The following is a 25,563-nucleotide window of genomic DNA, read 5'->3' on the forward strand; positions in this document are numbered from 1 at the left end:
ACTGTAAAAACATGCATAATAATAGTGATGTGAAAAAGAGTGTGAGGTTTTGGCAGCTGAACAGATTCAATACAGCTTGAAAATCTATAAAAGACCTCTTTATGTTGAATTTTCCTTTTAAATTTTTGGTTCAAACCCCTTGCAATACAATCATTATGTAACGGCATTATCAAGGCATTTATTTAGTGTTTTGCAATACAAATATCTAAATGGTTCAAACACAGGAGGAAATTACAAGAAATGAGCAAGTGTGTTTTATAACATTTACATTAGTTTTACATATCAGTGAAATCTGAGTCCCTCTAAAACAAAAAACATTATTATATAATGTTATAATGTATAAACATAATACATAATGCAATATAATTTATTCACTTCCTTTATCAAAGTTTGACCATGAAAAACGGATATGGAGAAAGATTGTTGTAATAACATGTAATAATATATATATATAATTTAAATATCTAGTTCAAAAAAGATCTTGAAGTAAGATGTATTCTTTGTCTAATCAATTTGGCGAGGTTTTTTTTTCATCTATAAAAATATTGCTAAAAGTGCACTGTTTTATCTACATGACGTCATCTACCAAGAGCCTCAGAGGGGGAAAAAATGCTTAAACTATACAACAAGGACCGCATCTTTGCATAAGCATACATCTTTGAGAATACATGATCAAATCAGCCTCTTCTCTCTATTTTTTCCCCCTTATTTTTGTATCAAACTTTAACATTTTGCAGCCGGATCACACTGACGCAAGCGAAGAGATTCCGCATTACGTCATCGCGAAGGCCACATACTGGAGGCAAACGCTGCCTGTGCTCCGCTCAGCCAGTGCGCTACCCGAAAATTTCCACAACACACAAGCTTTGCAGGAGAGCGGCGTCAAGAAACGGCCGCTTCGTGCAGTGATGCGGCAGCCTACACCAAAGAAACCCTGATCGCAACGCGGGACACGACCGGCTAGTCGGATTCCTGGATGGAAAAAAAAACAAAACAGTGATGTTGCATGACATGCCTCGAAATAAATTCTGGTAAGTCTTGTGCAAGTGCGCGCTGCTGCGGCTTGCTGGAGGCTGGCGAGCAGCAGAGGAGCGACCTTAACCTACTTTGTCACTCTGGGTGAAACGAGTTTCCCGATCAAGTTTAAACGATAATAAACGGCGGATTTGCGAGGATAAAAACATAAGGAAAGGGTTCGTGCATGCAGGCAGTTATCTGTGGAACAGTGAGACCTTTGTCTCTCGTCCACACAGGTGTCTCTTTGCGTGACAGGTGATGCCTGAGCTGAGCTTGTACCATAAGGTGCCTGTTGCCTTTCTCATTGCCCTTTTACCTTATGTCCATTATGGCTTAGGTGCAATTTCATGTTGTTTTCTTTATGACCAGTATGCAACATGACTCTGTCTATGCCCAGTGCATTCACTTTTTTCAAGCTTGTGATTGAAATGCAAATATTATTCCCTATTAGCTCTCACATCACACATCTACACAGGCAAACATTCTTGTATTTCCACTTATTCTGGTGTTTCTGCTGTTTATAGTAAGTTACTTTTGCAGGATTCGGAACTAAATAACTCAACAACAGTGTCACAAACTAAATCACAGCACTAGCAGTCGTAAATTTGTCACTGCACTCTCATTTAAACATGAGGGTCCCAAAGTTTTGGCCTTTTTGCAGCTGAAACCATGGTGATCATCAGCAGGCGACAGCGAGCAGAGGGCCCTCCGGCAGACATCACTGGCTGGTACCAGACAGGAAGAGAAAACTGTTTCACTACCTCCACAGCATTTACCACAACACTAAAACACAACATCTCTTGCTTTGAACTGATTAACCGCAAGTCAGTGGTGCAGCTTTTTATTTTTTTATTCCTGTCCAGGGATGGGATTTGGATGCCCCGTGTAGTTTATAGTCTCGTGATATAAAAATAACTCTGGCCAATCAGTGGGAACAGCTGCGATGTACTGTACCGAGCCGGCCAAACACAAATTGGACTGTAACTCAAGTAAGTGCTTGTGTTTGGAAAATGTTGCATGACAGTCTGGTTCCAAGTACATCAAGGAGGACATAAAATAACAACACTGTTCTCTATGTTTTATTGAGCTGCTACAGAAATAGACTCATAATGTAAATAACTGACTAATAAGGCTTTTTTTTTTTTGTCCCTCGCATGAAATGCAGTTGAATATTTGGCCAAAAGAAGTCCGTGCAACATTAAAAGACAGAGTGAGTCATTACTGTGAGACTCTTGCTTTGGCTTAGCCCCACCAGTCCCTCTGCAATGTTAATAGTATATGATGATTTGCTCTTTTAAGGGCAGTTATTTTCTAATGCTTCTAATGCTGCCAGTGTGACAGTGCCATAGAGAAAAAGAGAAATGTTTGCTGGGCAGATGCCAGGAATGAGGTTTGGGGTCTGCAACTAGAGCCAGTAAAGCTGTACAAGAATGTGGAGCCTTCTCATTTGTAGTTAAAGATAGAGGCAGCGCCGGCTGTATCCTAGCTGACAGTTTCTAATTTCAGATATCGTCGGTCAGCCCCGTCCATTTGGGCTGCTTTTGTTGTAATGTTTCCCTGTTAGAAAGGAGTTGTGTGTAGTTGTTTCTAGAAGGAGGTTTTGGCATTTGGCAGGCAAGGGAAAGGACTACAACCATGGTACATTATGAAAGGTATGTTGATCATCTTGTTCCCCTTCGCTGTTGTATGATTTGTATTGGGTGTGTTGGTTTAATATCTGCTCTCGCAATAGATTGTATCAATCTTAGTTATTTCCGAGACTGAGAACAGAGCACAGAAGGTCACATAGCTGGCAAGTCAGGATGTGTTTGCTTGTGATATGGAAAGGATATCAATGTTAATCTACAACAGGGTGTATGTTTGTATACTTTTTACATTCACTCACTCTAAAAGTGATGAATGAGCTTGCATATCCATTACTTTCAAGATGACATTGGGCTACTGGCCGCCGGCTGTGGCCTGACATTGCTCTGTATACATCTACAACTGCTGTTTACTGTTGTTAGTGCATTCATCATTGCTTTAGCACTAACAAAACACAAATTCATTAATAGTGTTATTGGATTATCATGCAATGAGGCTTTATGGCTGCATATTAATACCTCACAAATAAGATGAACCCTCAGTTTCAGATTATTTTTTCATTCCTATGTGGATATGCTGTTCCCCCTAAGATGCTAATAATAATTAGTTATTTCCATTTCTTCTGTTGTGCTTACCTCTAAGCTGTGAGGTAATTTGATTCTGTAATTCCAGGTTAATTTATTAGCCTAATCTTTTCCCCCTTAAACAGGATTTCCAAGATTCCTCAAGCTCCATAACTGACTTAGGTGAAAAAAGTAGATTGTTGTGTGCTTTTTACTACTAGGTGAATTCTAATTTCTGCACCACGGGTCTCTGCAGCGTAATATTTGGGTCTACCAATTACTGTCAAAGTAATTTGAAAAACCATGCCTGAATGATTGTCTTGCAGAAAAAGTGTTTTCGAGCCATTCGCCCAAGAAGCGCCACTGTGCAACTATCATCCCCACCGAGCCTTATCTCATAAAAGATATTTACTAGTGAAAAAACTTTTCTCTACAAACTTTGTTTGTCTGCAGTGAGAGGTGTAGTGTGTATGTGTGTGTGTCTATGTCGGGGGGGGGGGACTAGCACTATGTTTTTACGAACGGAGCGGCTGGGCTCTTTGCTGCCATGGCAACAAACCACATGACTAGGTGTATTAGATTGCCTCGGACAGTGTGCAGTGAGGCATGGTGTGAGCATTCTCTCTGCTGCTCTGCCCCTTTGAAAGTCTTGTACTTGTCTGACTTAAGTTTTTCTTTGCCCCCACTCTCACATTTCTGATAAGCACTGCGGGGGGTTACATTCAATTTGCAAATGTACTTCCAAAAAACCCCCAGAAAAAGTGAGGTTGGTATGTAACTACCAGGGCCAGATTAACCTGCTATTGGGCCCTGGGGCAAAAATGATCTGTGGGCCCCTGGTGTCCTCCCTGTTTCTGCCACTCTGTGCATTGTGTATGTATTAGTTAGTAATTATTAACTAGTTTTGGGTCATTTAAGTACAGATTTATTTAGGAATATGCACCATGCAAGCACTATATAAATAATAAGGTTATAATGCAGGTGTTGCCCTATCATTTCAGTCCATATTGGGCTGTAGAGATGCATACACTATTATCAAACAAATGCTGTGTAATTTATGATGTTTTCCTAAACTCCACCGGGAACAGCTATTGTCCAATCATAGCTTAGCAACCACACTGTAACAGCGGGCCTGTCAAGCTTGGGATTTCTACTCATGTCAGAATTTTGTGAATGGGGCTATTTAAAGAGTTTGGAGGGTGTTGTGTTTTTTTCCCCTTTTCAAAACCAAGAACAAGAGCAAGAGTGTTAGGAATGCTTTAAACAGTGTGTTTATCTGCTCTAATGTAAGCTGCAATTGTTAGCATGTCTGGCTAACAAGCTTACTACATACAGTAGTATGTACATTTACATTTTGTCATTTGGGAGACGCTGAGACTTACAAGCGAGACAAGACAATCAAGCATTAGAGGGCAGTGACTCAGAAAGAGCCAAGGTACAAACTCTCAAGTAGCTGACCAGGTACAAGTGCAATGAGAAAGAACGTGAGACAGTTTTTTTTGTTGTTGTTTAAAAAATGATTAAAGTAAGAAACAACTGGAAGTAGATTAAGTGCATAAGAAATACCATAAACAACACAAAAATAGTGCAACAAAATCAACAAAGTGCTAAAAGGTCAAAGGGGCTCAAGTGTTGAGGTGTTCACAGAAAGTTGAGCTGAGTTTTCAGGTTTTTTCTTGAATGGGAGTCAGCAGACTGAGTTGCAATAAATGAGCTGTAGCAGTAACCAAGCTTACTTTCAAGGCGCATATCAAGGAACATTAGCCAACTAGTTTGTGGGGTCACAGGTCATATTCATCATGACTAGCACATCCATGTCCTGGATGCTGTCAGAGTTTAGAGTAACATTAGCAGTAGCTCTGTTCTGCTCCTTTTTGGGGAGGTTTACATTCCGGCAACATCATGCAAACGTTAGAGATAGCATTATATTTTTGTTGGCTAGACCTCATCCTAATATCCTGTTTTCTCTTGTTAAGTTAAAAGTGAAAGTACAAACAAGTATGTACACTACACAGCCAAACAGGGTTAGAACAAAATAACAGTCTACTAACATTTTTCCTTATCATACTTACAATCCAGAAATAACTTGCTTTACCATGTAATACAAGAACAATGCTCTTTCTTAGTTTACAAGGATCAGCAACTGATGAGGAAGCCGACTGTTTGCCTGGGACAACTAGTCTTTTAGCACAACATGATGTACGTAGCCATCAAATGCATATTTAACACCACTTTTACAAGCTTCTTGAGTCTTAAAAGGTGTGCTTAAGACAGCTTTTTCAACCAACTCATGGAGCTAATGGTAGCTTAATTGGTTAGATAGTCACAGCTGATAAAATCTGCCAAGAAAAATGGTCATTTCAGCCGGCAAAATTGACGTTTGCTGGCTTGAAATGCGAAGCCTGCTTTTGTCTAAGTCTGAAACCAAGCACCCACTGTTAAAAAAAACGTTAAGAATTTTGAGTAGTGAATCAGCCTCATACTGTAAACTATGTGCCATGCAAGAATGGAAAGCTTTCAGACCTAGAAACTCAGATTTAGGGCTTTTAGTGAACATTCAGTAGCTACACAGTAAACTTAGAGCCTTTGGGCCCCTTGAAGGTATGGGGCCCCTGGGCAGTTGCCCCACTTTGCCTGAATGGTCCAGCCTTGATAATTACTTGCTACTATGACTTTATTTAATTGTCCATATTTGATTAGCTGGTTTTAAGGATTCATTTGGGAGAGTTTGTGTGTGGAAATAGTAATAATGTTTAATTTAAAGAGTAATGAGAGAAAGTAAGTATGAATGTCGAATGAACATAATGTTATACTTTTGTTTATTAAGTGGTGTTTTAATAGCTGTGGTATACACAATATTTTTCTCAAATGGTTTCTGATGCTTCTGGAAGTACTTTTTGTTATAGTGGTTTAGTTAAAATATAACAAAGAGCATATTCAGTAATCTAACAATGCTTTTGTTACTGCTAAAATCAGAAGTGCACTGGCTCTGACATGACTGTCTCTCCTCCCGATCAGAATGATTGAAGACTGCGGGTGGAGCGGTGACAACATGGCAGATAGAAGGCAACTGTTTGTCGAGATGAGTAAGTGCTCAGGGCCACATCTCAGCGTGATCTACGCCAGACTGTTTTACTCACTGACCATAAAAATGGCAAAGTCTCCTCTGTAACTTTTCATGTAAAGCAAATATCATGAAGATCAAGTGTCTCCACTAGTGTCACCCACTGATTGATTTTACACACTGACGGAAAGGCCTGCAGTATGACCTCATGCTCTCTCACTGTTTACAGAGTGAAGGCACACTCCTGTGCACACACAAAGTGTTCGATATTAAATGTTAAGACATGACATCATGAAATAACTAATCATATGGAAAAATACACACAAAATTAACTATGAAATAAAATTGTAAAATTGTCCAATACATTCTTGAAACACAGCTCTTTATTAGTGTTTTTTTAGTTCATTGCAGCCCATTTTTATTTTATTCCAGTACATTCAATTTCAAAATGTCCCTTTTCTGAAGTATGTTTTTATTTATTCTTATATATATTTATTTCATGATGCCAAGCTTAGTTGTTTCCCAAATCAATACTACTGGACATACATATTCTAAGCAGGTTTTGAGTATATAGTGTGTTCACTCAGTGTTTTAGTGTTCTGTTGATGGAAAAGAAATGACTAAAAGATATTTGGAGAAACACTGTCTATTTATGAAGTTAACACTGATACTGGCACTTATATTCCAAAGTAGCAGCTTGATTGACAGTCATTGGAGCACATATTTATTTAATTTCCTGTTTGTATACAACCGTTAAGTGTTGTATGTAGATTTTTTCCATACTAACTGCAGAAACAGTATACTAAGATGATTAGTATGGCACATACTGTATAGAGTTAGTATGTACTATGAACTTGAATTGAGCAGATAGCCAATCATAACATTTTGATTTGTCTGGATTGACAGACAAAAGCTTTGTGATGAAAAGTGGCATTATTAAAATAAAATGGTCACTGGGCAAATTTGCAATGTGAAAAAAACCCAGAATAACAATTAAAAATGTTAATAAAAAAAAAAGACATTTTACTTAATTATTTCACAATTACATTGTTATATATTTTAGCCGTATTAATTAACCTGATTATTTATTTCTCAATGTGTGATTTATTTTTTCAGTATTGAACACTGGAGTACATGCCATGTCACCTTTGTTGTTGTCATTCCCCTTTCTATCTATCTATAGTCTGTCCACTAGTGTTGCCAATTCTGATGTAATTTAATGATGATTAATTCTTCCTCAGGGGCTCATGATTTGGATTCCATACGATTATCGACATACAGAACAGCCTGCAAACTCAGATTTGTGCAGAAGAAATGTAACTGTGAGTATGATGCAGTGTCTTTTTAAATACACGACTATACTCATGCTTATATACTCTTTATGTGCCGTTTTATATCGTGTTTACTTTCCAGTGCATTTGGTTGACATTTGGAATGTCATTGAGGCTTTCCGAGAGTGCGGCCTCAACACCATGGACCTCAACGCTGAGCTCACAGTGGCTCGTCTAGAAGTGGTACTGTCCACTATTTTTTACCAGCTGAACAAGCGCATGCCCACCACCCACCAGATCCATGTGGAACAGTCCATCAGCTTGCTGCTCAACTTCCTGCTGGCAGCCTATGACCCGTGAGTAACCCATCACATGACAGTTGGCGGCTGGTGGCGTACTATCACGTATGAGGTGTGGTGTGAAACGTGACTCTGCCAATGTAGAGTGAAAATGCAGACTGTTGAAAGGTAAAAGCCAAGTTATACATTTTTTAAGACGATCACTATAATTCAACTTTGCCTTTTAGAAAAACAGTTGAGTCCATAGGATTCTAGCAGCGACACTACACACAGGGCTTGACAGCTCCACTTAAAAGAATCTATGACCATATTGTAAAATGTATTTGCTTTTTTTAGGGAGGGCCATGGCAAGATATCTGTCTTTGTTGTGAAGACGGCTCTGGCAACCATCTGTGGAGGGAAGATTCTGGATAAATTAAGATGTAAGCAACACAACAAATCTTTATTTGACTTTTAATTGTGAAAAATGAAATGCAAATCATCCATTTTGCCTATAATAAATCAGCTAATTTTATTTGTAAAGTTCACGTAGTTTGTAGTCTGAGTAATGCACTGCTTTAGAATACAAACTTATATTGCCTGTGTTTTGTATCTGCTTAGCCTATTGTTCCTAGAAGCAGCAGCACTTCTGGCCTGGCTCTCCATGGCTGGGAGAAGTCATTATTCATTATGGAAGGATATGGTTTATTACATAAGCTACGAAAATCTGTGGGAGCAGTAGCAATGGCTCGTGAAGGAAAAAAGGGAGAGCTATGTTACTGGTGTATTGTAACAACTGATTTGAATAACTGCTTTACTTTGATTTGTTTTCACAAATAAGTGGGATAATTGTGTTGTGTAATGTTGTAATTAGCCGACTGTGGTGGCAACTGAGAATTAGTTTGATTCATTTGTCTAATGTTTCCCCGTGTTGTTTCCCAGATATTTTTTCACAGATATCAGATTCCTCTGGGATAATGGTGTACTCACAGTTTGACCAGTTTCTGAGGGAGGTTCTCAAATTACCTATGGCGGTTTTTGAGGGACCTTCTTTTGGTTACACTGAACAAGCTGCAAGAACCTGCTTTACACAGCAGGTGAGGGCTCATTAACCACAGACTATCATATTTATGCTGCTAAAGTGCATGTGTGATTGTTTTAGTATTGACATTGTGGGTGATTTTTTCCCTGTTGGATCTCACCCTGTACCGAATGTCAACAGAAAAAGGTCTCCCTCAACACATTCCTTGATACGTTGATGTCAGACCCACCCCCTCAGTGTCTGGTGTGGTTACCGCTCATGCATCGGCTCGCTAACGTGGAGAATGGTAAGACACCGAACAGAATATTTATAAACAGGGAAGCTAGCAGGCTTGGAGGATGTAAAGTTCAGCTTTGCATCATAATCTTGAGTCACCACACACACAATCAGTCAAGCAGACATATACATGCACACCTCCAGTGAAGATGACCCATAGGGACCTTACACCCTGTGTATGAGTGTGTGTGTATTTGTGATGCACTCATCTTCACAAGCCACCTCCATGTGAGCAAAAGAAACACTGGCACATGCTCAAACATATTTGTGTGTATTTGGTTAAAATAAAAGCAATGTTGTTATTAAAACAGACTCAATGTCCCAGCACATCTGTCCTTGAATTAACAGAAATTAATCCTCTACTTGCAGCAATGTGCAAAATATCCGGGTTTACCGTCACATCTGTTTATGTGTATGTGTTTGTGCATCTGTGTGTGTTTGTGTGTCTGACCCCTCCTCTCCTCCCTGCAGTCTTTCACCCGGTCGAGTGCTCCTACTGCCATACTGAGAGTATGATGGGCTTCCGCTACCGCTGCCAGCAATGTCATAATTACCAGCTCTGTCAGGACTGCTTCTGGAGGGGGCATGCCAGTGGTTCCCATAGCAACCAGCACCAAATGAAGGAGTATACGTCATGGGTAAGGGAGGGAGAGGGGAGGAGAGGGGCGGGCTGAGGGAGGTGTGTCTGCACTGGACCAGTGTGAGGATGCTGCATGTCTAGTGCAGGTGGCAGCGTTGCATTTAAAACAGCTTAATGATGCTCTGTGTTTTGAAAAGAAATTAGTGCCCTCATGTCCTCAGAATTGGCACCTTGCTTTTGTGTTTCTCCCAGAAATCCCCTGCTAAGAAATTATCCCATGCACTCAGTAAGTCCCTGAGCTGTGCATCCAGCAGAGAGCCTCTTCACCCCATGTTTCCCGAAATGCCAGAGAAACCTCTGAACCTAGCTCATATTGTGTAAGTTTTCTTTCTTTCTTTCTTTTTTTTTTTTGTTATAACGCTGAATCTGAATAATCCAGTTCTGCAGTCCTGCACACAAGAGAGGTGTATTATTTTCAAAGCCTCCGATTTGGAAATGTTTGATTTTATCCCACAGTTGATAATTATCTTGTAGCTGCCTGGAAGTCTGAAGTGATTCCAGTCAATCTCCTGGGTCAACTAATCAATGAGGCTTAATTACAGCCTTGGGAATGATTGTAATCGCCAAACAATGTTGTTACCTTTTCCTTTACTTGCCTGCACAAGCAAAGACTTCATAGCACGCTGGTGGTGTCTGTTAAAGGCTAAATTGGGTAGTGGGACAAAAAAAAATGTAACATTGGCTGTTTATTCCATTATTGTTGTTAGAAATGTTTCAGCAACAGATGAGAAATGAGAGTAGAAAGAGACAAACAAATGTCTCCGGCCAGACTCGTTGGCCCTAAACGCCTCAGCTGATATTCATATTTAACATAAATACATTGTTTTTGTAAGGATCACTTAAATTTACGTATTAAAGAATAGAAAAACGTACTGAGTGGGACATTTTGTGATTTACCTATCGCGTTCTTGTTAGTCTCCTTTACGGGTGAATGTTTTTGGCAAGTTTATTGAAAAAAATGTTTTCTTTTTGGTCATAATGACTTGAAATTATACGTTTAGTGTAGTTTCTGCATTGCTTTGCTGATTGTAATAAATTATTTTCATTCCCTTCTTTGTTCTTTATTTTCCTCAAAATAGAGACACGTGGTGAGTGTGCTTTGATTATTTAACACATCACAAAATGTGTCCATGTACATTTTGTCAGGTTTGAATCCTTATTATGCTAATTATATGTAATTAAGTCCCCTCCCTTCTAGTGTACTGACAGTAGCTGTTGTTAGTTTCTGTCCAAACACTCATGATATGACTCATTCGTCCATACATTGCATGTTTTCATTGTTGACCACACTGTACATTACTAATCATTTCCTACTTTATTGCCACATTGAGATGCATTTATCAAAATGGTAATTCAGAGATCATAAACAAATCTACAATGTGCAAAGAATAAATCATGAAAAAAAGAACCATCCAACATGAAAAATAGCTGTCTCAATTTGGCAGTAAAAATAATATTTGTCTCCTCTCCAGGCCACCAAGACCAGTGAATATCACCAATGAATACTCACTCTCCCACTCCATGCCTACATCAGGGAACCCTTACTCCACCAAAAAGTGAGTACAACAGCCGTAACAATGGATGTCCTGGATTTTACAACAGGTCTTTTCAGTTTGCCCTGCTCCCTAAAGACCACATGCCCTGCAGACTCTTGACTGTCTTCATTTTCTCACCTTTATTTTCTAGTGTGTGTATGTGTGTGTGTGCGTGTGTGAACATTTGTGTATCAGAGTGCTTTTTCTTCTTTGTTATTTCCTCTGCTGAATGTAATTAGCTTTCCTTACAGCAAGAATGATGATGTTGAGCACAGAAAGCCCTTGACGGGGGCTGCTCCACATCTGTTGAAAGGCAGAGGGTAAGTGACACAGGTGTGCATATGAGAATGCTTCTGCGGCTCAAATGCATGCGTGAACTAATATAGATAATAATCATAGGGCATTAAAAAGAGTGCAAAAATTCCCAAGGAAACTATTAGCAAAACAGTTTTCATATATAGGGGTTTACATTGTTATACTTGAGGGGCTATTTCATAGATACTAGATGAAGCATGCATCATAAAAATCATTGGCCATTAGTTTAGAGTGTCTATTACAATCTTTTCATTCACATGGAAATGGGAAATACTAACTACCAGTTTCTCATATAAGCCTCTTTGAAATATTACCCTAAATCTCCTCAGTGTTGAAGTTATAGCAGTTAAACAGTATATATTCTCATTGTTTATGATGTACAGTATGTGAATAGATATACCTGTTTACACAAAATGGGATTCACTTTTCTTTTCAGTTGCTATTTATGTTATATTTTGGATCATATAAGACTTGCTTATTCAGATTTTTCCAGCAAGAGCCCTTTTAGCTTCTCTGCACCTGCATTTGATCGAGAAGAGTGTTTCTTTAGGGAACACTACTCCCTTTCATAACTTAGGCTTATAGAAAAACATATAGATGATGTGATGAGTGAGTGGCATTTATAAGTTATTTTTTATGTGCGTGTCAGAGCATCTGGACATTGTGGTTGCTGTTTGCACAAGGTGATAGACCGCACAATACAGGGCTTTCAGGTGATGTGCCCTCTGGAGGCCATATTGGAGGTCTTAAAATCTTGCTGAGAATATCTGGCTACATTCCTAAACTTATGACTGAAGTTTCAATTTTCCGCAGCATAGAATATACGGTTAAAGGGGCACTCTAGGGATTTAGTATTGCATTTCCATAAAATTGAAGGAGAGACAGATTAAAAGGAGAATGGTCAAAATCAAAGCAGCAAAAGCAGGATATACTGACTTTTGGGCTCTATTATGAGGCAAGCTCCAAAAACGCTGGATCCTACTGTTCCCATAATGCAACTCAATAACCTCCATATCTGGTAAACACACATTTTTCAAATGACAGGCTCCCAGTTTGTTGCACAGGCTTTCTGTTACAGCTGTATTAATCAAAATCTTTATATTGACAATGTATTAAATGACTATATGCAATGTGAAAAGAGTCTCTTGTGATGAACCCACAGAGACTCTGCAGTTTGGTAATTGTAGCTTCTTTCAACTCATTGTTTTGGTTTTACAGCCCGCAAATTTACTAGTTCTCACGCAGGCAACTCAGCAAAAAAGCCCAGATAAACCCACTACATATTACCGCAGACAAAGTTAGAAACTAGTTAGTGAACATAGTAGCAGCTACAGAGCCAGAAATATCCCTCAGAAGCTGGTGGAGACTAAAACAGAGCAAAAAAGCGAGTGAATATTTGATTTACATTGGTCAGGTGGCCAGAAACCAGAATATGTTGACGTTGTGTTCACAGATTGTTGATCCCCCCAAAAAAGCCTCAGCTAACATACACCCGGTTCACAAATTGACAAGTAAACTATATGTAAACTTGGTAGAGTTATTTTCATGGTGTTTTTGACTGAGAATTCATCCTTTTTCCTGTTAGCACCCCAGGTTGTGTTTACATCAGTTGACGTCGTTTCAGCTCTGCTAGACACCTTTAGCATAGTTGTTAACGCATATAGTAGCCAACATGAGGTCAGTATGCAGTATATAAACCTTATTCACATTAGACATTTTGACTTCTCATAGTAGGAAAATCACAGGTGTTACTAAAACATTAACGATAGCTTTTTCTATTCCCAGTTAGCCATGACAGTGTCACAGTGAGCTAGCATACACAATACCAGAACCCTGAAACCACAGCAGCTAAATGGAGTTTCATTAATTTTATTATTTACACTTATGCTTTTCATACACCCCTAAAAATGTATTCTGTGAAAAAGACCTACTGTCTGATAGTTGAATGTGCATAGTATCAAATGGAAATAGCTACTTTGCTAATTTAGCTTATTGGTTTGTTAGCTTGCTTCAGGTTAATTGGCTACAACTTGAAATACTTTAGAGCTAAGATTAGATAATATTAAAAGCAGTTTAACCTAAATTAGAAAAGAAGATAATACTCTTTTTTTCTGGATTGATTGATTGCGTTTTTGTTGTTTTTTTGTGATATTTTATGGTCAGCTAACTGACCCTCCATAATGGGAGGAGGCATGGTTGCTTTAGGAGTTTGAGATGCAGGTGGAAAGCATTTATAAATACAGGAGTGTGCATGCTTGACATAGGCTATCGTGGGGGTAGATTGCTTGACTTAAAAATAATGACTTTCAATAGTTTTAATAATAGAGCACTGAGTGATTGATACTTGTAGAACATAAACAGTGCATATAGAGTCTTTTTTTGCTGGTCATGTCTTTAATCATGCTCCTAGCCTTCATCAGTGGTGACTCTCCCAAACATAATATGGCCTTGTTTCTCTCTAGTCACCCATGAATGGCTGCTTTTCAGCCATTCTCCTCAAACCTCTTTTGTTTTATTCTCCCCTTTTCTTTCTCTGCCTCTCTGCTTCCTGTCCCTCTCATCCACTGTCCCTCTGTTGTTACCTGTGTGTAATGTCATGTTTTTTTGTTTGTTTTTTTTTGTTTTGAAACCCTGCACTGTTCCAGGTTAAACTACAACCTCGATGTTGCTGATAGACTTGCTGATGAACATGTTCTGATTGGCCTCTATGTGAATCTACTCCAAAACAACCCCAAAACATGGTCAGTTGGTGTGCTGCTGTGTTTGCCAACACCAGTGGAAACTATGTGCTCTGCTGAACTGCCACCTCGCAATCCTTCCCCAAACCTAACCCTGTTATAATCCTAATAACACCGCATGCTTTCAGACAGTTTTATAGACTGCTGCAGATGTGTTTCTCTCTAAACTGTATCCAAAAGGAGTATCTCTACCAAGAGTACAGTAAAGATTTGATTGTATTTTTCACATTTGAGTCCTTGTAAGACCTTGTGAGTATACACATGGTCACTTATGTTGCCTCTAATGCAACACTAACATGGTTGACACTTGTCTCACTCTTGCAATACACATCCTGTTGTCACTACATATGATTTGTCACTGAAAAAAGGCCAAGTAGTCCTTATATTTGTCACATTAGGATTGTATAACTCCGAATGCTTAGGGCTGATCAGTTGGTTAATTGGCAGCAAATACTTTAAACACACAACACAGATGTGAGTTTGGTTTCTTACCGAGTTTGACTGCCTCCTTATAAAGTAATCTCCAAAAGCAGTTTGGTGTGTTTGGTTCTGTAACTTCTCTTTTGTCACTGTGCATTTTAGAAACAAAATTGATGTGTAATCAGTTGGAATATGGCATATTCTCTCCCTGTTGAAGCATAACTGTGTCTTTATGTTTATTTTCTTATTTAGATGCAACATAAAAAGAGTGTTGCCTGTATTTTCTGTGTGTGTATGGACTAATATGCTTGTATGTGTGTGTTTTAATGGTGGTTGAATGCCATCTATCATGTTGGCTACGTATTATAATAGCAGCTCTGCAGGCTCCCTGCCACATATCTTCCTGTCTGAGTGCATCTACTGTATGCGTGCGAGCAAACACATAACCATATTTTGTACTGTATCTGTGATCAGACTGTATCAGTCACCCTCTTCCACTTAACCCAGCTTCATTTCTGCTTTTGTGGTTTTACATAAATAGCTTGGTAACAAGGGCCTCTGCTGTCTGTGTAAAACTTAAGCCTTTTCTGCCTTTTTCTTCCTAATCTGACTTCAACTTAAAAACTTTGATGGATTTTTGCAATTCTTCTAAATAGTTTGTATCTGAGTAGCTGTGTATTAACCGTGTCATGTCGTGACTTCCATCTCTATTTTCCTCTTGATCAGTTTGCTGGAGAGCAGTAACCATCAAGATGAAGAGCACAGTCTCATCGCCCGCTATGCTGCTAGACTGGCTGCTGATGCTGCGGTGAGATATATAAGACATTTATTGCACACAATATCTTGGCATCTTTCATCAGTGTTCAGGGCCAAAAATCTGTCCTTGATGAGAAGAGGGTGAAATGTATGTTGCTACTCCACCTTTAGGGGTGTCAGTCCTTTTTAGTCCCTTTGGGTAGCACTGGTGCCTCACAGCAAGAAGGTCCTGGGCTTGAGTTTTTATGTTCTCTCCATGTTTGGGTCCCTCCCACCATCGAAGACATGTATGTTGGGGTTAACACTCCTGCCAAAGTCAAGGCACTAGCAAAAAGAACTGGAAATGGTCCCTGGGTGCTGCACTGTGGCTGCCCAGTGCTCCTAGTGTGTGTGTGTGTGTGTGTATATATAAGATGGGTCAAATGCAGAGGATCTATTTCCCCACAGGGATCAGTAAAGTACTTCTTCTTCTACTTTATTGCAAAAATGAAGAGGGGATTTACAGGTGGTGATCATTTCTGACCAGACCCGTATGCCAGTTTATGCTCTGTTCAGGTCTTGATTGATGGCTGGTGACCTTACTGTTTTGTTCCTCCTGTGAGATATGAGATAAGGTAGCGGATGACATCACCCCAAGGTAAAGCCAGTTCACATGATGTCTCTTGCTTGGTTTCACCAACAGGCTCAGCAGCAGAGGGTCCCCACAGACCTCCCGTGCTCTCTGGATGCCAACAAACAGCAGAGGCAGCTCATTGCTGAGCTTGAGAGCAAAAACAGGTTAGGGATGACTGCCTTCTTTTCTGTTTGTTTCTTCCCTTCTTCTTTCAGTTCCACAACAAGAAATACACCTTTAGGAAAAAGGTGCTACCTGGTTTGACAAAATAGACACTAACCTCAAAGCATAGTCATTACAGAAAACTGTTTTTTATATAAACTATCATAAGTTACCAAGTTATTATATTTACGTTCTTAATATTAACATGTTCAGGGATGTGACTAACTGTATATACTGAATATAAGATATGAAAAGGCACAGTGAGGGAATACAAAGTGCTTTAAAAATTGCATAAAAGAAGTAAATAACACATGTAAACATTAAAATGAAATCAAAAACTAGTAAATAGTGAAACCAAAGTGGACACAAAAGTTCAATTATAGCAACACTGAACAAGTAAGTCTTGAGGCAGCTATAATCAGCATTTTTATATGAAATAATGGATTCTGGAACTACTTGTATATGAAAAGGGTCACCTGTAGTGACGAACCCACAGAGAATTATCACCTGATGCTGTAGTTCTCCTCCCCTTTACCCTGCTTTTTGCCCTTTTTCACAGAAGACATTTTCATGTGTCACTTTAGGAAAAATACAGTTGTAATTAAGTTAATGATGGCTGAATTCCATTTAGCTGCTTCAGTTTCAGGGTCCTGGTATTGTGCGTTCTGGCTCACTGTCACACTGTCATGGCTTACTAAGACCGGGACACAATAGAATAGAGCCATCGTTCATGTTATTAGTAACGCCTGTGCTTTTCCTATTATGACAATTCAAAATATCTGCTGTGAAAAAGGCCTGTAGCATCTTTCAGCTCCGGTTTTGCTTTTCTGGGTCCCAACTTCACTGTTTTGGTTTGCTGGCACCGCTCATAACATTATTTTCAGCCACAGCAGACAGCTATAAAACCCCCCTCTACACTACCTGTCCAGCACAAAAACAGCAGAGTTAGCAACTAGCGGGTAAACATGGTGGAGCATTTATCTGCCAGATATCCAGATAGTTCTCTTGAGAATTGGTGGAGATCAAAGACAGAATTAAAAGGAGAGTGAATATTGGACTTACATTTGTCAAGTGGCCAGAAACACGATTTCAATTAATGCTTATGTTGCTCCATAAATACTGGATGTGTTAACTGTTTGCAAACAAGTTTGGCACATGAACTTGTGTTCATAGCTTGTTTCCGCTGCCCCCAAGTGGCCAAAATAATTAAGATTTGACAGAGCATAAGATCATTTAGGAAAATGCAACTTTCTACATGTTTTGTGTTGACCCTAGGAACAGTCAGCAGACTCAAGTCAGATGACCAAAACATTCCTCAGGCTTCATATGGACAAAGCATGTCAGAATTTAATATGCTCTTGCACTTAACAGAGCACTGTTTGTACCTTTCACAGAGAAATCCTGCAGGAAATCCAGCGACTGCGCCTTCAGCATGAGGAAGCTTCCCAGCCGCCACCTGACAAGGGTCAGCAGAACCCCACTCTGCTGGCTGAGTTACGACTTCTCAGGTAACTGTTGCGTCTTTGATCCACCACAGTGCAATTTGTAACAGACAGCTTTGCTTAGGCTGCAACAGAATGTACATATTGTAATTGCTTGCCTTTTTCCGAGGCACAGGAACAACATAATGTCTGAGAGTCCAGATGCTCATGTTCTTTTTTTTTCATTGTTTGTTTGTTTTCCCATCGACATGACATTATGGTATCATCACGCTGTACAACTTGTTTTTTTCTGTCAGGCAACGCAAAGATGAGCTTGAACAAAGAATGTCTACTCTGCAGGAGAGTCGCAGGGAACTGATGGTGCAGCTGGAGCAACTAATGATGCTTCTCAAGGTACGAGAGACATGCCTTTCATGTCTTTGACTGCACAGTTAAGATGCGTTCATGACCACCAAAGGAACATACATCCTTTGTTTCCTATAGGGAACGACAAGGTAATTGGTTTCAAGTTTTGCTTCTTGGCCCAGTAGTGTGCTGCAACTTGTTTTTTCTCTTAAATTTGAGGCAGGTGGTAAGCAATATGGCCAGATGGTGAATTTGTCTTGTAGTACATTTTTTCACAGCTGTGGTTGATCACTCTAGCTAACGTAAAGCTAACACTGCACTTTGCAGATGAGGGAAACATGTGAGCAATTAGCTAACATGCCTTTAAAAGGATTTTGTGCAGGATTACAGATATTCTATGTTTTTAGTTGAGGGAATCTTGAATGAGTGTTGTGTGTGATCATGGACAACAACACAACACAGCTGTGGACTATCATGCAATTATGGACTGTATTTAAGCACTATGTCACTTTATGACTGATATGTCTTGAGAAAGGTCCTTGGGACCGTAACATCAACGCTTTAAACTTTAAATAAATCAATGCAGAGGTGATAAGTGTGTGCAGGAATTGACTTTTTTTCTTTGCAATTGGATCTTCAGGGGAATTGATTTCCTGCACCCCAGGAGAGACAAAGCAAGTGGTGTGTGTTGCCTTCTACTCAATTACCTAACATGTCCATTAGAGGGCGTACATCCTTAACAGTGAAGCCCTTTTAAGGCCCGTTGAATCATTTTTTGACCATATAAGTTAAAGACTGAGAGAGAGGTGTGTGTCTCAATTGATCATGATTAAAAATATATAAAGTCTGCTTCACTCTGGTGTTTGCAAAGCAGGCTCCGATACTGTGTTTAGTCTTTGTTACAAGTGCTATTGTTCCGTTCACATTTGGATCATAAGAAAGTGTCCTCTCTGACATTTCTGTAAATATATGTGACTGATTATCAACTGTATATTATTTGAAGATGTGCTGTTGCCAGACAAGAGTCCAGACAGACAATTTAAGAGCAGGATATTGAGCTCAGGATTATGCTCCATCACACCTTACAAGACAACATGTCTCCCGCCCTCTAAGAAGGATAACCTTTGGTGCGAGAATATCTTCTGCAGCCAACAAGACAGGAGTTCCTCAAAGCCTACATAAACTGCTTACTATACTGGCTTAAGTGGGGAGGATATCAATCTAATTAGGCTAAAGGGATCAATGGTAATCCATTAAACTTGCATGAGGAAGCCACATGCTTGTCACGTCCTGAAGGCGATGGGATTTTTTAAAGAAATACTCAGTGTAATGTGGTTGTTGTTTCATGAGCTATAAAATACTGTTTTTCAGCTGGAGGAGGAACGGAAACAAGCTGTAAGTGTGAAAACTGAGAGGCAAAAATGAGGCTGGATTCAGACTTATTGCGTGCATGTTTGAAATAAACACTTTGTTGCTGTCAGGTGAAATCCTTGTGTGCACAAAATGACAAAAACAGCCATGTTTCGAAGGTGAGGACGGTGCATTTTTGGAGATACCGTACATGGTGTTCACCGGGCAGCAACAACTTGTGGTTTGGTCTGTGGGAATAATTGGAATAGCTCATAGAGAGAAAAAAGTGTTTTAACAGCATGCTGAAAAATGCAACTTAATGACTCCACATATTGTACATTTCTAGCATGTGTGTCATGTTTTGTTCTTATAAGGTATTGTGGTTTGCTTTCAGGACAAATGAGCCTTTCAGTAAACCTTAAAACTATGTAACTGAACTTTTTGTAGTTTCTTTGCTGTGTTTTTGAGCACTGACTATGAATTTGTTGCATTGATCATAGAAGATTTGCTTTGGTATGATTCTGATTAAACTCTATACTTCTTAAAAGATAGGCTCACAATTTTTCAAGTCATAACACAGTAGTCAGATGATCAAATGAACATTGACACATGTTTTTCTATTACTTTTACTATTGTGAGGCTTAAGACATACAAATTAGTCAAATCAAGTCAATATCTTTCAAAGTTACAGTCTTTTTAGTGCCAAATTCCTTCTATGTTACTATCCTTCCACTGCAGCTGAGCAGGAAAACACTGTCCATTGAGACACAGAGAGAGATTGTTTTGTATAAAAAAAAAAGACTCACTGTGGAAGATATCTATTTTATTTGGCTCATTTAGATGGCTGAAGCCTCATCTTATCTTCAGATAAACACATTAAGTTTGTAAGTGCATTTGGAAGGGATCCTCTAATGGCCAGTATGAACAGGATGACTACAGCAAGAAAAACCTGTTTCAATGTTCATGTGGGCTCCTGCCTACTGTTTAAAGACAGACTTGAAAAACTGGAACCTATCCTTTAAAGTCTTGCCATTGCAGCACAGGTTTATCTGCTGACAGTTTACATTAAAATGGCCTGTGTGTGTTGCAGACTCAGGGTCCCGGCTCTCCGCGCTCTTCCCCCAGTCACACCATCAGCCGATCAATCCCTACACCGATCCACTCAGACTCTGCCGGCACGACCCCGACTCACACACCTCAGGACTCACTCATGGGCGTGGGAGGGGATGTTCAGGAGGCCTTCGCTCAGGGTAACACAGTGGCGCACTGATGCATGGAAATGGTCTCCAAAATATGACTGGAAGATCTATGCAATCACGTTTTAAAACTAAACATTTCTCTCTACTGTTTTAAAGGCCCAAGGAGAAATTTGAGAAATGACCTACTCATTGCTGCTGACTCCATCACCAACACAATGTCATCACTGGTTAAAGAACTAAATTCAGGTATAAATTAATGAAAAAAAAGTTTGTTTTTCTTGTAGAATTGTTATACAGCAGCTGTTTTAAAATGCATTTCTCCACAGAGGGTGGAAGTGAGACTGAGAGCACTGTGGATTCAGACTTTGGACGTGGTGAACTGTTGGCCACAACCTCTTCAGATCCCTTCTTCACTTATAAACCAAGGTCAGATTCACTATATATAAGAACTAGTACAGTATATAATATATAACTGTACTAGCCTTTGTAATATTTTTGGAGAGCACCTATGTGAATATTACCTGAAAAAGTGTATGTGAGAATAGATACATGAATTTTAACTTCTAATTAGTGTCTTCTTCTACACTTTCCCAGCTCATCCATTGTCCCTGCTTAACTTGAGCAAACTGCTTTGGCACATGTTGCTGCTTCATTTTCTCTGTTGCCAGCTTTCCCACTAGTGTTGCTTTGTTTCATACAGATACTGTACACACAGCATTGTTTGTGAGTGTCAAATGCTTCATACGACAAGGCATCTCCCGTATTTTCATGATTTGAATCAAAAGTAATGGTTGCTTTAAAGTGGGACATTAGTTGGGACAAGTCAAATAAAATCACATTGAGTTTCTTACAAAAGACAGTTGTTGATCTCAGCCACAAAACCTGCAGTTTCCAGGTACACTTTTAATCTTTTGTCATGTTTTCTTGTTCTGTCGTAGGACTGCTAGTGCTGCAGAGGAGGAGAGCTATGAGAACGATCTGGAGCAGCAGCTGGAGGATGAGCTCAAGTTGGAGGAGCTAATGAAGCACAGGCAGGAGCCAGACAAAGCGTGCATGGTGAGTTCTGGCTTTCCAAGACTGCAGTGAAGTTAAAGAAGAAAAACTGCATATTGTGTGCTTTGATTCATGAAACTGCTCCTTGTCAATTTTGCTTTAACAATCTGCTCTGTGTGTGTGTGTTTCGGTTGTGTTCATACTGTGGTATAGGTGACGCTGCAGCAGTGACTGTGGTTGTCCAGGTAACTGGTAAGCATCTGAAACACATTTTTATGAACACTTACAGTGCACACTCTTTAAAATAAATGTGTATTAATTTTACCAGTCCCCAAAATGTTGGAAAAAAAAAAAAAAAATTATTATCCTGGTTTTCAGTCTTATTTGCGCTATGATGTTTACATGGAACATGAGAAACCTGGCTATTTATATCCATGTGAACATGATTCTAACAGTATCCAGGTTTCTGATGGTGAGGGTTTATTTTGAGTTTGTGTAATTAGCGGTAAGTTGTATTGGTGCATATTTCCACTGTTTTTGCCTTTTGCGTCCTCAGTGGGCAGAGTCTGTAATTTATGAATGAAACTTGTAATCAGTGGAATTTGTCTCTGGTGCGTCAGTGTCCATATTTTGCAGCATATTGCAGAGATTTAGGTGTGTCCTTGATTTCCCGACATCTCAACCGCTTGCTGTTGTTGTCTATACTGACTCAGTTATCCCAGCAGTTGAGGATGAACCCAGTTTAGTTCATTTTACAGAGCATTTTCCATTCTGTTCCATTTGCCGTCGTCATCTGATCAGCAGGAATGGAGGATGGGAACTCTTTACATAAAGCCGTTTGAGCGTGTCGATCATCAGTACAATGTTTATTATCATATTTTAATGTTTTACTGATGAACTGCTAATGTAACTTGAGCTGGGGAAGCACTTGCCCACATGACAGACAGTGAAGCTGAATAAAGTGTTTTACACGTCTTTGCCGTTTTTATTGAAGTACTCCAGGTAGCATATCTGAGTTTCTCAAACCAGGATATGATGTGCAAACACATAACTGGGATGCTCCAGAAACCAGATCTCACCTGGGATGCTAATCACTATGGAAACACACTCATCATGCCTTTCTTTTATGGCTGCAACATACAATTATTTTCATTATCGATTAATCTACCCATTCTTTTCTCGATTAATCATTTAGTCTGTTAAAAATTATGAAAAATGCCCATCACAATTGCCCCAGGTGACATCAAATTGCTTGGTTTTTTTTTAACCAACAGTCCAAAACCATAAGATATTCAGTTTGCTATCACATAAGACAAAGAAAAGCAGCAAATCCTTACAATTTAAAGGCTGGAATCAGAGAACGTGTGGCATTTTTGCTTGAAAAATTACTTCAACGATTAATTTGTTGTTGTTGTTATTAGTAACATCTGTGTTCTGTGTTCTTAACAGGCGAGCAATATGAAAAGCAACAATAGTAGAAGACACTGGACAAGACAACACTGGGACGACGGTACAGAGCACTGAAGATATGAAGAATTTAAGTTGAGAAAAAAAAAAGCTAAATCCAACCATAGAATACATTTAGGTAAAGATATATTTTTTAACCAACCACATATTTAAGGTAATACTGTGAGCTGATGTAAAGAGATTAATTACTGAGCTGTCTATTATACCACAGGTGCCATAAAAACCACATGATTTTGAGGAATTATTTTTTAATTTTTATCCTTTTTATATGAGTTGTCAAGCAGACGTACAACTTTACTGTTAGTACAGGGCGGCAGACCCGATTCTTTCAAATTCTCATGTTTCTGAATACAGTAAACCAGGTTTAAGTGTTTGTTTGTCATCTGATTTATGATATAAACCTGATATTAAGTTGGAGTTAAAGTTATAGATGATCAAATTTGCAATATTTTGTAAATGTTTAACACTGGTCTGGTTACTATGAACAGATTTTACCGCTATTCCATAGATTTCTTACTGTTGCTGTTGAGTGGATTTTGTATTGTTTTTGGACTTTTTTGGAGCAGGCCGACTGCTATTGATCAGATAAGTTTGTTTTATTTGATACATTAGTAATAATAATGCGCACTGCCTTAGCTGATTGGATGACCTCTCCATGGAGTTCCTTCAACCTGTCAAAGCAGCATGTAGCTAACAACAAAACACCTGTTCAGCAGCAATGCCAGTTGTCTTCACTGGACGAATGAGGTTAAACTCATTTAATCTGACGCTGGGAAGTGATATTGTCTGCAGAGGGATTTAGTCTGCAAATATGTACACTGTCTACATATAAACTGTCAACTAAATCTAAGATGTAGTTAAATTCTGATGTCTGAAAGTGTGTTTAATTACAGTGGAAATTGTGTAAAATAAAATTTAGCACATTAAAGATGTGTGAGACTTCCAAATTGCTCAAATTCAAAGGTTTACACTGGTAAGGGCATTGAACAAATTGTTTACTCTCAATGGTTTATGAATTAATGTCCAATCATTTGCCATTGTTTCATTTGTTAGAATCAATGTTCTCACACAAATCTCCGTGTAACTTGCCCACCAACATACACACTCTCGATGTATTTTTCTGAGTGTGTGCGAAACTTTACGGAGTCACTTTGGGGGAAAAGTGTCAAGCCAATCTAAAATAATACATGTGTGAAATATATCTAGTTTGATTTTTGAGCAAGTTCATAGCAGTGATTTTTGCATGGTGGTGATCCATAATAAAGTGTTGACACAATATCACGATTTTGCCTATGAACTCCTTTCTCTTTCTTTTTCCATTCCAGAACGGCACACTTCAATTGGCTTGGTTTGGCAGTGCACATTTATTATCTGTCCTGAATGCACTGTTGGCTGCCCTCAACCTATTGTCTATAATTCATCACATAGACCCACCATCTGAGGTAACATAAAAGCAGCCATCCAGTACTGAACCTCATAGTCATCAGAATCTTGTGCTCTCGGACTCAGGCAGTATTGTCAGCATAAGAATTAACTGACGTACGGTTTTATTATCACCAGACATTTTAAAGATTTTAAGACAGAATGGACTCACAGCATCACCATCACCGGTGTTTTGCTTAATTACCACAATCTGGCAAAATGAATTCTTTCCACAGTATGTTTTTCTTTATCTGATCCAGCATAGTCATCTATCTGTCAGCATAGTTAGCAAAGCAGCTGTAATAGTGATGAATTTTACGCCAAGCCTCATCCAGCTGTCTTTTGTCTTGTATCAAGTGCATGACTGCACCCTGGTGTTAAGAGACGAGGAATGCAGCTGTGTCAGTGGCTGAACAGTAGGTATATTTCATCAAAGATTAAAACTTTACACACCACTGGAGAGCAGCTCTTCCCCACCTTTGCACTGCATTTCCTTTGGTGCAAAACGGTCCTGCTGTTTGCATGGAATTACATTCATTTGATTGGATTTTTCTTTTTTAAAGGGCAGCTTCTCCTTTTCATAACAAATCTTCAAGCCCTTCAAGTTCATAAAAATATTTTTCCTACAGATAATTTTAAGAATTTATAGTTAATGTTATCCTGTAGTGTGCACATTACACCAGGGCTGCAGTGTGCAGAGTACACAGTAACTATTATTTGATTTATTTTAAAATTGTGACAAATGACCATCACATGCTCTGAGAACTCAAGGTGTCTGATCAACAGTCCAAAACCAGCAGATATGCAATTTAAAATAATAAAAAAAAAAACACTGATAGGCAACAAAACTTTCCATTTGAGAAGCTGGGACCAGGTCATTTTTATTTTTATTTTTTTCTTGTTTACATCACTGTAACCATGAATCAACTATCAAAATTGCTGCAAATTAAGTTTTCTGTTGATCTACAAATCAATGAATCATTTCAGCTGTTTCATCACAGCAGCACTGATACTCACAACACAGTATCCTATAAAATTTTATACTAATAAGCATTAAAGCAAGTTTTCTAA

General features: G+C 39.0%; 1 protein-coding gene across 10 annotated transcripts; it reads left to right on the forward strand.

Annotated features, from left to right (window-relative positions):
• The first annotated feature begins 804 nt into the window (after positions 1-804).
• dtna (dystrobrevin, alpha) lies at positions 805-24,354 on the forward strand. Of its 10 annotated transcripts, XM_067606054.1 has the most exons (24): positions 805-1,031; positions 1,881-2,006; positions 6,183-6,250; positions 7,470-7,550; positions 7,642-7,855; positions 8,135-8,220; positions 8,720-8,874; positions 9,000-9,105; positions 9,567-9,733; positions 9,928-10,052; positions 11,208-11,291; positions 11,510-11,590; positions 14,231-14,326; positions 15,470-15,551; positions 16,182-16,276; positions 17,669-17,782; positions 18,013-18,109; positions 19,433-19,456; positions 20,502-20,661; positions 20,767-20,856; positions 20,937-21,036; positions 21,549-21,666; positions 21,817-21,855; positions 23,053-24,354. In XM_067606054.1, the coding sequence occupies exons 3-23, from the start codon at positions 6,184-6,186 to the stop codon at positions 21,832-21,834; spliced, it is 2,160 nt and encodes a 719-aa protein (XP_067462155.1). In that variant the 5' UTR covers positions 805-1,031; positions 1,881-2,006; position 6,183; the 3' UTR covers positions 21,835-21,855; positions 23,053-24,354. The 10 variants fall into 10 exon arrangements, with proteins under 10 accessions (XP_067462155.1, XP_067462153.1, XP_067462160.1 ...); XM_067606052.1 differs by lacking the exon at positions 1,881-2,006; XM_067606050.1 differs by lacking the exons at positions 805-1,031; positions 1,881-2,006 and adding an exon at positions 2,491-2,669.
• The last annotated feature ends 1,209 nt before the right edge of the window (positions 24,355-25,563 follow it).

This window comes from Thunnus thynnus, chromosome 12 (genome assembly GCF_963924715.1).
Source record: "Thunnus thynnus chromosome 12, fThuThy2.1, whole genome shotgun sequence".
In the NCBI taxonomy this organism is placed as follows: domain Eukaryota; kingdom Metazoa; phylum Chordata; class Actinopteri; order Scombriformes; family Scombridae; genus Thunnus; species Thunnus thynnus.

Coding starts and splice junctions, on each gene's coding strand:
- dtna (XM_067606050.1), top strand. Junction 7,856..8,134: donor CTGCTGGCAGCCTATGACCC/GTGAGTAACCCA, acceptor TGCTTTTTTTAG/GGAGGGCCATGGCAAGATAT. Junction 17,783..18,012: donor GCTGAGTTACGACTTCTCAG/GTAACTGTTGCG, acceptor TTTTTCTGTCAG/GCAACGCAAAGATGAGCTTG.